The sequence below is a fragment of the Drosophila willistoni genome (genome assembly GCF_018902025.1).
Source record: "Drosophila willistoni isolate 14030-0811.24 chromosome 2R unlocalized genomic scaffold, UCI_dwil_1.1 Seg167, whole genome shotgun sequence".
NCBI lineage: Eukaryota > Metazoa > Arthropoda > Insecta > Diptera > Drosophilidae > Drosophila > Drosophila willistoni.
This window is the reverse complement of record NW_025814050.1, coordinates 17,335,215-17,350,480: the sequence shown is the minus strand read 5'-3', so window position 1 is coordinate 17,350,480 and position 15,266 is coordinate 17,335,215. Positions and strand designations below refer to the sequence as shown.

The 15,266-nt window shown below is 34.4% G+C and overlaps 1 protein-coding gene across 1 annotated transcript; it reads right to left on the bottom strand.

The window, feature by feature from the left end:
• Nucleotides 1-12,113: 12,113 nt before the first annotated feature.
• Nucleotides 12,114-14,502, bottom strand: LOC6642020 (neprilysin-1). Its single transcript, XM_002065234.4, has one exon. It carries the CDS (start codon nucleotides 14,216-14,218, stop codon nucleotides 12,278-12,280), a length of 1,941 nt encoding a protein of 646 aa, XP_002065270.1. The 5' UTR covers nucleotides 14,219-14,502; the 3' UTR covers nucleotides 12,114-12,277.
• Nucleotides 14,503-15,266: the final 764 nt, after the last annotated feature.

Sequence of the window (15,266 nt, the reverse complement as noted above, 5' to 3'; positions counted from 1 at the left end):
TAGAATCTGTTCATAATTTATGGAAAAAAATTAAAGGATTTTAGCTTTACATTAAAACATTTTAATTTTCCACTGATTGTTTCATTATATGCCTATTATGCCTATATAATTTCAAAACTCAAGAACAGTTTGTTGCCACATTTGTACCGCACTTTCGCTGTTCCATTAGCCGATGGGGCCAGTCGACCACCTCGTGACCGCCGCTCCCTTTGGCCCAAATGTCACCTTGCCTCATAAATTATGGCAAAGGCGGTTACTTTGTAATCAGCAAATTAACTTTATCGCCAAAGGCGCTTTATATAATATACCACATGAGCGGGTAGTATATGTGTGTGCGTGAGTGTGTATGGGTGTGTAGGTCAACCCAACTCACTTGAAAGAGATTTAACCCTGAGCCCAACCCTTGGCCTGCCTCAATATGAAATGTAAACAAAGAAAAACGGTTAATAAATTCCTTTCCTAACAAACAAATCAGTCATTAAATCAGGCAGACGTTTTTCATAAGATAATCGAAAAAAAAAAAATTGTAATGTTTGCATTACTCATACGCCACCGTGTCGCGGTTTTGTTTGCCATTTCGCCGAAAGAGCAGATAGAGAGGAAGATAGAATGATATTTGAGAGTGAAAGTGAGGAGCCAAATCCACCCGCAGTTGGTAACCAAACACATGCGGTAATTTACCTAATTTTCAACGCTTCTCCCCCTCACATTGATTGGATTTCACAGAGTTTGCTCGTTTGCCACGCCTCGAATTCTGCTCCTCGTTGCTGGCTGTGTTAATCGAATGTGCCTTTTATATTGACGCATTTTAATATCAGACAAAAGACTCCTCTTCTATCCTGGTTGTGTGAGTGAGTCCCTCGCAATGTTTGCATTTGATTTTTATTTTGTTCACCCTCCGTCCCGTTTTTCATTGTCTTTTGATCCACTAATTTTTGGCCATAATGCAAATTTTTGGTTGTTGGCTGGTTGTTAAAAACCAAAAACCTGACGTTAGGTAAATAACAATTTTTGTTCTCCCAGGCTGCCACCAAATTTTCATTATGCATATTGCTTCCATATCTCATTCTTTCATCTTTTAGCATAGTGTTGTAAAACGAATAATGAACAAATGAGTTTGACAGAACTTGTTATCCATGGCCATGTCTTCTTTGTACATGAAGGTATTTGAATATTACAATTAATTAACAAGTTGAACTATAACAAAAAATTCTTCTCTTTTTTAATAATTAATCTACAATTAAGTATCGGAATTTTAGTAAATAATCTATAGCTATAGATTATATAGATCATTGCAAAGTTACAATGGTATATTCTATGTCTCTTTAGTTTTAATGTAGTAATAAAATGATAGTTAAGTTTTTTGTCTATTAAGACTTAAAAAATTAAAAATTTAAACTTTATAAAATTAAACTTCAGTCATTCTTGGTATTTAATTGACAGGAATACGAATTCCTTGAACTACTCTTAGTTTAAAACAATTAACAAACAATTAATATTCAGATATTAATATTCATTTGTAAATATAAGAATAAACTTGAACGCTAAAATTATTTAATTTTGACTATTATTGGCAGTAAACTTTAAGCACCTAATAAATAAATAATAAATACATTAAGGCCGTAATGAGAAGTTCGGTTCATTTTCAAAGCGTTTCATACAACTCTTATTGAGTTAATTCAGGCAAATATCTGCTCCATTTCGTCAACTCTTAAGAATAAGCTTTATTTCAACTTTTTAACGGCCTTTTCTTTTCATTAAATCAATTTAAATTTAATAAGATATCGATAATAAGTTTTTCACGTTTTTAATCTAAATGTCTTTATCATTTCATTTCACCAAAATTAACTGTTAATTTCCTGCGGCACAAAAAACAATATATCTTGTTCAATTAATTATATAAAAGGGACAAAACGGAAGAAGAAGAAAAAAGAGCGAAGATTTGCCCTGGAAATTGAAAATCAAACGAGTGTCAAAGTGTCACATCAACTGAATTTTCATTTAGTTAGTTGGGTCAACATATGTAACATACATATATGAATGTGTGTGTGTATGTATGAATTGGTAAATATATTGCATATCTAGTAAGTATGTGTGTCTGCCACCTGCCAGACCCAAATCCCTTCTCACAGCCAACTGGCAAATGTGTTAGAAAAAGCCGTTTAATAAGACACGGATTATCGTCTGGCATTATTTCAATCACATACCAAGTGTCGAGTATTTAGCAGACAACAAACACGCGCCGACTTCTGCTCCTAAACACTACCAACCGCCCCCTCGAGGTCTCTTTGCCGTCTCTTCTGTCAGCCAAAGGGCCAGTGAAAGATCCTTAAAAAAAGCCAATAAAAATACTTTGTTTGACAAATAAAAGCCACAGTGAGAGAGCTTTGGCGATAAAATGTTGTAGATAGATGTTGAGTGGGAGGATGTTGGGAATATGGAATAGGGAGCAGTTGGCTGCCTGTATAACTGACAGGTCACATATGTGTACGTGTCTACTTGTGTGTATGTGTGTGTCTAGGTTTTGGGTGTGCGTTCGAGGAACAAGAGTCTTCACATCGTTTGACTTTACGAGCCCATCGAACTACCCTGTGACCGTCGACTGTCTATCTGTTTTTATACCCTTGCAAAAAGGGTATATTAATTTTGGTCAGAAGTGTGCAACGCATAGAAGGAAGCATCTCCGACCATATAAAGTATATATATTCTTGATCAGCACGACGAGACGAGTTCAAATAGCCATGTCCGTCCGTCCGTCCGTCCGTCCGTCCGTCCGTCCGTCCGTCCGTCCGTCCGTCTGGATCAACGCAAACTCCTCCTAGACCGTAAGAGCTACAGAGCTGAAATTTTGCATGTAGGCTTGTATATACTGCAGGCGTTGTATATCTCGGATTCAGCCGGATCGGATCACTATATCATATAGCTCCCATACAAACGCCAAAGTCACGAACAGTGACTTTTCTTAATAACTTCGTTATTTTTTGAGCTATTGTCGTGAAATTTAATATTGGTGAGTTAATTACACATATAAACGACTATGACAAATTTGATCAAGATCGGGTGACTATATCATATAGCTCCCATAGGAACGATCTTTCGAAAACAGTGACTTTTGTCAATTACTTCGTTACTTTTGAAGCAATTGTCATAAAAATTTATATTTCTCAGTTTAGCATAACTATTTATGACTGTGCCAAATTTGATTAAGATCGGGCGACTATATCATATAGCTCCCATAGGAACAATCGGTGGTGAACAGTGACTTTGATCAATAACTTCGTTATTTCCTAAGCTGCTCTTTCGCAAATATTAGACCTTTTACTCAAAAAACTTGCAAGGGTATACAAACTTTGACGCGGTCAAAGTTAGCCCCGGCCCTCTGGTTATTCCATTCGTTCTGTTGGGTATACCAAATAGTTCACTTGTAGAAATATAAAAAAAAATGGGAAAAGTATATTAATTAGCTCACAAATCGAAGTTTAAAATTATTTGTGTAAGGTAACAGATTTATATGTAAATATATTTTATGCATGAAAAACAGTAATTTTAAGATTTCAATTACATTCCACAGTAAACTTTTCATACCTTTCATAGCCTACTTTTCGGATGATCTGTGGAAAGAAAATGTAACTTCGCTTAGTCTTTGAATTTTCGATTAGTTGAATCGAACATTTGTCTCATTAGCTCGTATAATAGCTTAGTTTATTTAATAAATTCTATGTTCTAATACTATTTCTAGCATATCTACTATCTAAAAACTAATAATACATACCTTAAGTATCAACTTCCTAATAAGGTTTAAAACTACATCTATCTTCTTTAGGTGTTAAGTCTGTGGAAAATAAAATTTGGAAATAATGACCTGTACGACAGTAAGTAGATATGTGTAACAAATTTAATAGTTTTTAAAACATAGTTTAATTAAAACTATATATCAGTTATTATATATGGCCTTAAATTCTTTAAACTCAAAAGGTTTTTAGCCTATTTTGAAAATTTCGTAGGGTATTAACTCAACCAACTCTGTTGAGTTCTTTATGCTGTGTTTATTTTAGCCAACTTGAAGGCGACTTTCACATAAGGGATATGGTTATTGTTGTTGTTGCTTTCGCTGTCGGCAACTGTCCTTCGTCTTTCTTCGCTTGATGTTTGACAATAATCAACGCTGACGATGAGGACGACGTAGCTTTTCATATGTTTGCCAACATCATGAGCGGCCGTCAGTGATATATACATATATACATATGTGTGTACTTTATATCAGTTGACATATTTACTCCTTAAATACGGTACATACAAACATTTATATATGTCTATGACTTTAAAGCGTTGAATTTGAAAAAAATCTGCATCAGCGTGACTGACTTACTAGATGTCAGCTTTTCTGTTTTCCTTCTCAAAGTAATTAAAACTGAATGGGCCGCCTTATTCTTGGGCGGTGCAAATAAACAAATGGATATTCGATTAAAGCAGCCTTTTTTGGGGGGGCTGGCAATTAAAATTGCTTCCATCTTGCCCTCTCAAGCACGTTTGAAAAATCGAAATTTTCATTTGCTGCAAATATTACTGTCACAGGAACAGGACCCTCACATGGACATATTAATCAACTGGTCTCCAAAAATATTGAAATACTCTCATCAACTTATCACTGAAATTCATTCAATGAGAAGGGAAGAGCAGTTGGGTAGAGACTGTCGCTTCATCCAAAAAATTTACGCACACATTTGACGCTTGACTGCTGAAAATTTCAATAAATGATTGCAGGACTTGTAAACGTTTGCGACATGCGAATGTATACACATGTATGTTTGCCTTATATATGTATGTATGTATGTAGATATACTGGAATGGTTTATTTCACATTTAAAAGTTTAAATTGTTACATATTTTGAGGTACATTTGAAAAAATGGATTTGGTTGTATGGAAAACTCATGTTTAAACAGATGTATGGCTCAGAAACTAAAGTTGTTGATCTTATAAGTATGTCCTGCGCAACTAACTTAAAAGTGATTATAATCATTATTGAGATTAGATTGATTAATCCATTTCGCTAATCTTTGAAGTCTCTTCAGTCATGCCTATCATGAGGTATATCAAAACTTAATTTTTAAAAAATTAGTATATTGGAATTAGCATTTAGTAAAGAGCTGGCTAATGTTTAGTCATTCCCATTGGCATTAGTTTAAAGTTGCCTAGGTTGGATTTCTGGTTTAATTCTTTTTGCATATTTGTCACTGGTGGCATCAGGACATCATTGGCAATTGGTTTCGATTTTGTGCATTTGTGTGTGTGTGTTTTTTTTTTTTTTGTATATTGTTTTCATTGATTTTCAGTTGTTGTTATGATTTTGCAGTTTCAACTTTCTGTGTATTGCTGCACTTTTGCTCTGAAATATTGTTTTACATTTAAGTTTTTCTTTTAATCGTTAGTAGCAGTTTTTTGTTTTATAGTTTCGATGGATATAAAAGTTGAGTGATCAAAGAGAATAAAATATGGTAAAATAATATTTTTGGCTCAATAATATTTTAGAAAAATCAATAATTTTATAAAGCAATTATTTTAAACATTTAAGTAAAACATACATACTTTTAGGAAAATTTATAGTTCTTAGTTTTTTATTTAAAGTTTTGTAATAAAAAAATAAAAATTTGTTACATGAAAATAAATGCCAACAACAACTGCTTGTCTTGTATTTTTTTCAAATTTTGAAATGTTTTATCGTGTTTTTAATGGAGTCATCATTTATTTCTTTTAAATACAGAAATATTTAAATATTTAGCTTAATGCCTTCTTTTTAGTTAGCACTCGTTATATTTATTTTATTGTTATTGCATTTAACTTTCGTTCTCTTTTACCTTGGGGAGCCCTTAAAGCTTTGTTCTGACTGCAATATTTTCGAATATCCGTCATATTTTCATAAATACATATATATATTTTGTCAAACATTTCTCACTTTATGGCGATAGACAAAAACATTCTTTTCTTCTCTTTGTTTCTGCCATAGGCGTGTGAAATGTTGCACATGTTTTTGGTTTGCCACCACTTGTACTCTAGGACGAATGTGTGAATATTTCTCTTTATATGCGTATTTATTCTCCTTTTTTTTTTTTGTTTGTTGTTAAATGCATGACAATAACGGTCAGGGAAAAAAGAAAGAAAAAACGAACCAACAACCATTCAGACTGATAGACACAGTTAGGCGAACAAACAAGCGAACCCCAAAAGAAAAACCAACCCGACTGAAACCATTTACAAAACCACAAAAATTCTACCAACAAAAAAAAATTACCTTGACTTTTCGACCACTGTTTACCCTGTAACTAAAAATGGAATTTGACATTGTTTTCCAAATAGATAAACCTTCAGTATTCTGCTGACAATGATCTAAAAAAGTAAAGAAAGAAACCTCCTTTTTTGCTCAGAGAAAAGATACACAAATAACTTTTGAGATCAAATCAAAAATTCCATGTCCTAAATGATTGTTCTTTTATGAAACAGATAGGAAGGAAACAGTAATTGTTATGAAAAGGAATATCTTATATTAATTTAAACACAAATCTTTGATGCTATATTTTCGAACTACTTTATAATAATGTTGAACAGAACCAGTAAAGTCATTATTATGTTACTTAGATACTTTGAAAATTAAACAAGTTTTTAGATGATTTCAACTTTAATTTAATTTTTTAGTATAAAATTTTCAATAAATAGGTTCAATTATTATATTATTTAATTATAGAAAATTAACACTAAAATGGGTAACTTAAAAAGAAATGTATAATAAGTAAGTTCAATCAGTGAACATTGATAATAAAGCTTTTTAATATTAAAGTTTCCTTTCAAAACATGTCCATAAAGATACTTTAAAATTAAATTTTAAACTTCTGAAATTTTATAAAACAATATTTTGATGAATTCAATATACCTTTTGACCCTTTTTGGTAACTGGGTATCGAAAGAAAAAACAAAAATTTTGTTGTTTGACTTTTTGGCTGTAGACTACATACATATGTATGTGGTTATGTGTCCATGTGTGTGTGTGTGTATGTTATATAATAAACACATGAGACTGAGGTCTGGGGCCTAACTAGACTGGACACACTGTCAAACACTTGGACAGGCAGACATTTCTGTTTTTGTCGCCGCCGCCGCCGTCGCCGATGTTGCCGCCACCGCAGCCGCCGCCGGTTCTGTCACTGACACTTGGACGTGCGAATTTAGCCGCAGATTTTTGGGTTGTTATTGTTTGTTGCTTTTTGCGCACTTTGTTTTGAAAACACACACACTCCATATACACACACACACAGACACAAACACACTCACACACAGATACTCGGACAGACTGGGCTCAGGGGAGATGAAGGCTTCTCTTTCTGTGTGGGTTGATTAGGTAGTTGTCACATGGGTTAGGTGAGCCAAGGTTATCATTATCCCAACGAAATAAAACGAATTTTAATTGGTCATTATAAATATAGGTATTTAACAAAAATATTGAAAAAAAAGGAGAAACAAAAAAAGTTTTCAATTAAAATAACAACAAGATTAATTTTGATAATACCATAACCAACTGACATCTGTTTTTAGTATCAATGCATTATGCAGAATAAAAAAACGCAATGCATTTGCCTTTAAAGTTTAGATTAAATCACTTTAACATTATCATTCATTTTTAAATATATTCGGTATCGGTTTTACCAACATGGCTGACGTTATATATTTTTAAAGGATTTATATTAAGATTAATGAGACATTAGGCCATCAGCCAATAATCAGTCGAAGGCAATAGATCTATGACTGTCTCAAAATATCATAGATATAACTTGGATTTTTTTAATAAAAACATATTGCCATTACAAAAAATTAAGCAGCACAGATTTTAACATTTTCCACTTGATTAAAGTCAGCAAAACTAACAATTATTATTTACTATAGATAATTAAAATTAAAAGAACAATTTGTTAAATAATTTGGTTAAATTTTTTTGCCAACTATTCATTTAAGGGATTTACTTCATTAAATTAAGACTTATTATTTATTTTCCACATTTCCCAGACAAGAATATTGTTTTTTTTAACCAATTCTTTAACTAATTAATTTATTTCTGTATTAATCGAATTTTATTTAAGTCATTAAACATGTTTTAGAACTTGGATGAATTGTGGCATACTGATAATAGTAAACCACTCCTTTTTTTGTATTTTTCTGGCCAAAATGCATCTGACAATCGATAAGACTTGTTAAAACTAAGTCTAGATTTGCTTAAAATATAACCTTGAAAAGCTACCAAATATGTATGTATGTATATAGACGATCCAACATCAAAGAAACTTTCTGCACAAAAGATATGTTTTTTGTTTTGGTGTCTTAAAATCAACGAGAACTTGTTTCCATTTGAATAACTAATTAAGCATTTATTATAAAAATGTAAATTAGCATTTAAATGTCTCGAATTTCACTCTTTAATTGAAGGTGTCAGCGGAATTTCATTTTTTATTTAATTTCTCATGCAATATTGGCAATTCTGAGACCGTTTCATTCACACTCAATCCACTTACAAGTCCAAGCTCCACCCCGTTTGTAGACCGCTAATCTCTGACGCTTTTACCTGCTGTAATTTCATCATCATCATCGCTGGCCCAGTTTTCTTTTTCGTTTTTTTTCTCTGTTAAGCCACTCAATCAATATGAAAATCAGCCCAATCATGCAATCAGCTAGCAACACGTGTTCTCTTCACTCCAAGTCCGGCCAGCAACTGAACACACACGTGACAACAACAATAGTGTGAATTGAAATTAAATGAATTTGAGTGTGAATTTGAGTATTAAGTACAGTGCTGATCGCAGAGTTGGGAATCCAACCACAAACTATGCGCAATTCTCCAACCAAATTGCGTCACTCGAACACGCGTCCAAGCTAAGCAGTTTAAATTTAAACTTAATTACACACAAATACAACTAAACGACTATTCAACTAATTTGACTTACATGAATGAATGAATTTGTTTGCTGATAAGCATAAACAAAATCTCAGACTCAGACAGAGAGCGCTGAGCTATTCAGTGGCAGTTCCCGTCGCATTTAAAAATAATCATTTTTTTCTTTTCTTTGTGGTCGCGCGAGTTGTAGAAACTGCTTACGAATCAGAAATCCAAATAGACGAGTCAGCATAAAGATGAGAATTTCGTTAAGTCGTATTATGACCTCTTGCAGTAAATTGAAAGGGGTGTCTAAGTATCTATTCTAAGAATTACATCTTCAGTTGATCTGTAGATATATCAACACCTCTTAAATTAACACAACTTGCGAATTTAAAAAGAAGAACATTTATTTTGGGGGTTTTCTTTAGCTAGTTAGCAAATGTTTGTTTAAGTACAAAAAGTATATTTTTTTTCTTTGGTAAATTCTAGTGAATCACACACCATCAATTTAAGTGACATCCCAACTTAGCACCTGAAAGCCGGCACTCCTATCACTTAATTAATGACAATGGAAATTTCTCCACTTAGCACATGACTGTCAACTAAATATATACCAGTCTTTAGACGCATTTTGAATTATTTTTAGAATTTTATATTTCTATGTAATTTGTAAATTATGTTATGTTAGAATTCTGGTGTCAGTCGGTATCAACCTAAACCACTTCTCAATCACTTTATTAATTTCGATAGCAAAATCAAAGACAAAAGATTTTAGAAATTTATTTAAATTGTTTGCTTTTTTGTTCTATTTTATAGTGTTAGTTAGTGACATCATTTTTGTACCATGGTACGACTAACAACATTTTCTTCTTTTTATATGAATAGTTTGAGCCTTGCCCCTGATAACATACCATTCCAATATTTTTTTCATTATAAGATCCCTCTGTATACGCTCCAAATAGATTGTTGTAGATGTCGGAGAATATAATTGATAAGGAATTTAAAATTCTTAAACTTTTCTTTATTTATCATGCCCACCCATGAATTCTAGGGCACAATGGATACCCTTCCATGAATCATTATCCCTGTTGAGGACTTTTGATTCCTATGATAAGACAACGAATCTCCTGTACTGTATTTCATCCAATCTGCTCAGCTTATATAATTCGTTCTCATATTCGATGTGAAATTGATCGTATCGTGCAAATCGAGTTTTTCCCTTGAAGTCCTTCAAATTAATGTATAAATCATGGGTTTGTGATTTGGTAACGGGATGCAATTTATTCAGACCGATAAAGAAATCACCTAAAAAAATCTGCAAAACCTTTTTGATATTCATGCCACTTTCTATAGAAGTTGACATTGACATTGCACCTGTAATCTTAGCATTACACAAGATTGCTAACGATTCGATACCAGGAACAGTTATTACATATACACCTTCCACTCCACACTCTTGTGAACATGACGTTGGACAAGGCACAGACATATTCCCAGACATACCAATGTCAAACACAACCAACTAACCATTCATTGTGGCGCTAAGATTACTATTTGCAAGCAATGATTAACCGTACCGCTTTACACATTATTCAAATTGAAAACTATGTGGCTTTTATTAATTAAATTCAAAGAATTAAGATTAAATCTGTTCAATTTGTTGATAAGATAACAGTTTCTACTAGTGATGGATACTGACTGTGTCAAATATATTAGATTAGTCCTTAAAGGCGGTTTGAAAGTCCAAGTCTAGTTTTCAGCAAACTTATAAAATACCAGTAATTCTCTGAAATTGTATCAGTTTTTAGTCTTAAGACTAATTTGCAATCTTAAAGTTATAAAACTGATTATTCTTAATAATACTAAAAAGCTTCTTTAATTCAAACTATGTATTTTTTTGTGAGTATATTTAACCTCATGAGGTATTGGTAAATTATCGGTTTGCATGCATTTAATCAAATTACAGACCTTATAGGAGGATGAGAAAAAGAGAGTCATCTGTTTTAGTTGTAGTGGTTCTTATATCAATGATAATTGACTTATTACCATTGCAATACCTTAATATGTCTCTCATTTAAACAATACAAAACAATAAGTGTCCAAATTCATGGTGCTAACAAAACAACTTCTCGATAGAAATGTTTTTTAAATATTTATATACGAATTAAAAATCGATTGAAATATATTGATCTGTTGGCTCATTTAATTGCATCTTTTGCCCAGTTTCAAAAATATGTACTTCATTAACTAACCTTGCCTAGTTAAGGCAGAAAGATAAGAAAGAGGCTCATATATGTATGTATATATATACGTACATACATCGTATGGATTTATTCATGGCTCAACATTAACTCTGATTTTGTTATTTTGCTCACGTTCGGAGATCTGCTAACTCAACACCGCAAGCTGCTATTGTTAATGGTCTATTAATGCCACCTTCATTGCAGAATGTGTTGTGGTTGCCAGGTGATGGGGTCTTGTAGTGCTTTGTGCGACCACGCGTCGTATGAGTAATGTGCAAAATGTGTATGCGACCTTCAACAAGTTGCCAACTGGCAAATCCAAGCGACAACATCAGTTTCTTTCGTTCGGCTTTTCGGTTTCGGTTTAGATTTCGGTTTTTGGTGTCAGTGTCTGGGCTGATGCTGCACAGGAAGCTTGTTAATTAGCAAATAAATATAAAAAGCGTGTGCCGAGGAAGCACGCACACTCGTCATTCATGTATGTATGTATGTATGTATGTATGTATGTATGTCTCTGTGTGTGTTTGTTGATATGTGTGTGAATTTGTATTTAGCTCTATTAGCTACGGCACGGCAACAGCTTCAAATACCCAAAAATTGATTTCTATGCATGACGAAATTAAATGTGTCGAAGAAATTAAGATTTAATCTCTTATAAATTTTTATTCTTTGGTAGAGAGTTAGCTAGTTAGTCACTTTTACTTGGAACTGACCATGAGAATTCTTTAACCTTCTCGTTTGTCTTCACATATTCTTTACTTGCATTTCCTTGGTGAAGACCTGACTTTATATCTATCCTGCTTCCATTTCTCAGGTTGGGCACGTAATTGAAAATTAACTTGTCTACCTTTTCCATGTTGTGGCTGCCTGTCAAAAGAAGACTCCATGATTCCTCCCGGCAAGGCATAACGCGTGCCGCATACCAAATAGAAGAGAGAAACACATATAAAACTCAAGAAATTTGTTGATTTTCTTTTCTTAAACATATTCACATTTCGGTTTGCTGTTTTATTCACAATACTTGTATGGCCTATTTACTTGTGTATGGGATGGGAGTGAGAGTAAAGACATTAAAGCTATAAACAAAAATTAATATAAATTCTTAAAAACTAAGTGCTACCAAAAACTGCATCGTTCTGTAGGATTCATTGCCTGACCCGGTCCACAGTGGAAGACCTCAACGAATTCGGGCATCTGGGCGAGAGCGTAATTCAATCGCTTACTTCCCACATCATGGAAAATATCACCCTTTTCGCCACAAAAGAATTGGGCAAATTGTAGAAAATATAAACGTCCATTGGCCAAACGTTCCTGGGGATCCTTCATGTAGGTCTGCAAGGCCAAACGAGAACCACTTATATCCGATGTTCGCTCATTCAGAGATTCCACCGATGAGTCATTTAGACAATTGACACTAGCATTGTACAGAGGATTGAGTAGAAGTTCATCGCTGTAATCCCTCATGTTGCCTTGGGCATCATAGTCCACGAAATATGTGTCGAAGGCGTGTAGCATCTCATGACCCAGAGTATTGGCTAGATCTCCGTACAATAGAGCTGGCCAGAATTGATAATGATAGAAGGGCAACTGTACATATGCATACGGTATGATGATGATGCTGCTCAGGCAATAGAAATACGGAGTGGCATCGATGTTATCCATTAATTCTGGTCCATGATAATTAAAGCTATACCATATATGTTTCTCCAGACCATTTCGCATGCTCTCCAGATGCGACAAGTGGGCATTAAAGTGAAGCAAACTATGCAAATGATTCTCGTAGAAGTCACGTCCAACTAGCCAGCTCTGTTCAAAATCAAGATAGAAATCCTTGGGTACATTTCTCGGCATATTTCCAACATTTAGACGGACTCCTTCAATTTTGGCTTTTAGGGCAGTTAATAGAGTTGGATTTAAACCAAAATCATTACGGTTTAATGTATTTGTGAATTCCGCTTTCAGCTCCTCAAACACTCTATGTATGACTAGATCATCGGCTGAACGTTGCTTGTGATAGAAACTAGTCTCGTAGGCATAATTCATGGCCAAGTACAGGGCCTTACGCATATGACGGACACAGACGCTCGATCGAGAACTGGAACTGACCTCAGACTTCTCCAGTGGATTGTGTGGCAATTGTGTTAGATAATTTAGAAATCTAGCTAAGCTATATAATTTCAAAAGATTTCCATCAGCTTCGTTGAGATAATTGATTAAATTTCTAATCGCAGGTAATTCATCTATAAGCAACTGATGATCCTGATGAATTATTCGACCCATTTGTTTGCCCAAAGTTCTTGACCAATTCACTTCGGGTATTTCCCGTTGCAATCCCTCCAGAGTGTAGACCTTAAGGTTGTCCGCCTCGACAGCTGGCTTGGCCAGTCTCAACAAATTCTGCTCCAATTCGAGAAATTTCTCCTTCATGTCTTGGAAATGTAAAAGTTGACCTTCGTTTTGTAGATGACGTCGCAGCACTTTGTAAATGTGCATGGTGAAATTCCAATTGAGATTATAATTATGAGGTTGTATGAGAATCATATGCTGGCTGGCATTGTGTTGGCTGACTTCAATCTTTACATAATGCTCGTGATAGCCATAACGACCCAGGAGAGCCACCAAATCCAGCCAATGGGATGAAGTGGGCGCTGGCAATAGTTCCAAATAGCGTCGCAGTCGTGGCTTGTTCACAACCTTACAGCTGTGATAGTATTTGACTAGATTTGGATAGATGGGCATGCCGTGCTCCTCAGCGGCACGATCTCTCAGTAGGTTCTCGAAAAGATTCTCATACTGCTGATTGATGTGGTCACCACTCAAGGACATGGCCGAGTCCTGTTGGCCATGTATGTTATTCCAATTTCCGCAAGCATAGCCGTGAAAATCTTCACATGGATCCACTTCTATATTCACATATCTTTCCAGTTTCTCTATATGCCGCAAATTGATCGATGCATCGCATTCCTCCTGATAGGGACAAGTCCGATTCACTTGTAGACTTCTTGGCATGGCCCTGGCACTGGCCAATAGCAAACAGAACGCCCACAGGCGTGGCATTTTATCACTTTATCAATATCAATCTGATATTTGAATTATTCACTTTCAGTTTATGTATCGAGCACTCGAACTTTTTACTCTCAGTTGTTGCTGCTGTTCTTGTATATTATTAAGCGCCAACATGTCAAAAGATGATGCAAATTTCTCGATGGCTTTCGTTTGCCTTTTGTTGTTAGAGAGAGAGAGTATTTCTTTTTTGTGTTCTAAATTTTAATTTCACGATTTCCGTTTTGTTTGTTGCGCGTTTGCCGCTTGCTAAAATTCAACTAAAAACTCGTTTCACGCGTTTTCGATTTTATGTATTTCCATGCTCCGCACAATAGTCCCACCATTCCCCTCCGTTCGCAGTTCGTATTCATTTTGATACCCTGTAATTGGTTGTCCTCAATAAATGGTATATTAACAGCAGCCAAAAGTAATGCCAAAGGGTCGCGAAAGCAACTAAAGATATTTTAATACTTATCGATCTTCTGTCCCATTTCATTCTTAAGTCTCTATTCCAATTGTTCCTCCATTCTTTAGCGTCTTTTCAGCTTATTTGTTTATTTTCATTTAGCCTTTTATCTAGGCGTTCCAGTGCCAAGCCGTTCCACTGTCTACGTAGCACGTTTCTCTCTCTACTCGTTCCTTCGATTATGATCATCTCTATTATATATCTAACCTCTAAGTGATAAATAGCATTTAATAGGATGATGAAATATATAAGGAGAAATGTCCCCTATTACTGGGTAACTCATGGGCGAATTTCGAAAGTGTTTCTGTTTTTTTTTTTCTTTACTGAACACTTTACTCACTCACATACACTTTTATGTATTCCTCTCGCTCAATGTATTTGTGTGTGTGTAGAATTCTTGCAGCTCAATTTTATTCAATTCTTTTTTTTTTTTTTTTTTGCTTGCTTGGTTCGCTTATCAGCGTTTTAAATACGTCTTTTCTTTTGGTTCATGTGCGGTAAGCTTATCTATGAGATACACTGCGAGAAAATCTAATAGAATTTCTAGAAAACAGAAAATAAAATTCGATGAAGTAGTTTCGTTTTACATTTAGT

What these genes read in the sequence shown, in the direction of transcription:
- LOC6642020 (XM_002065234.4), bottom strand. Translation starts at nt 14,218, where the DNA reads ATGCCACGCCTGTGGGCGTTCTGTTTGCTATTGGCCAGTGCCAGGGCC.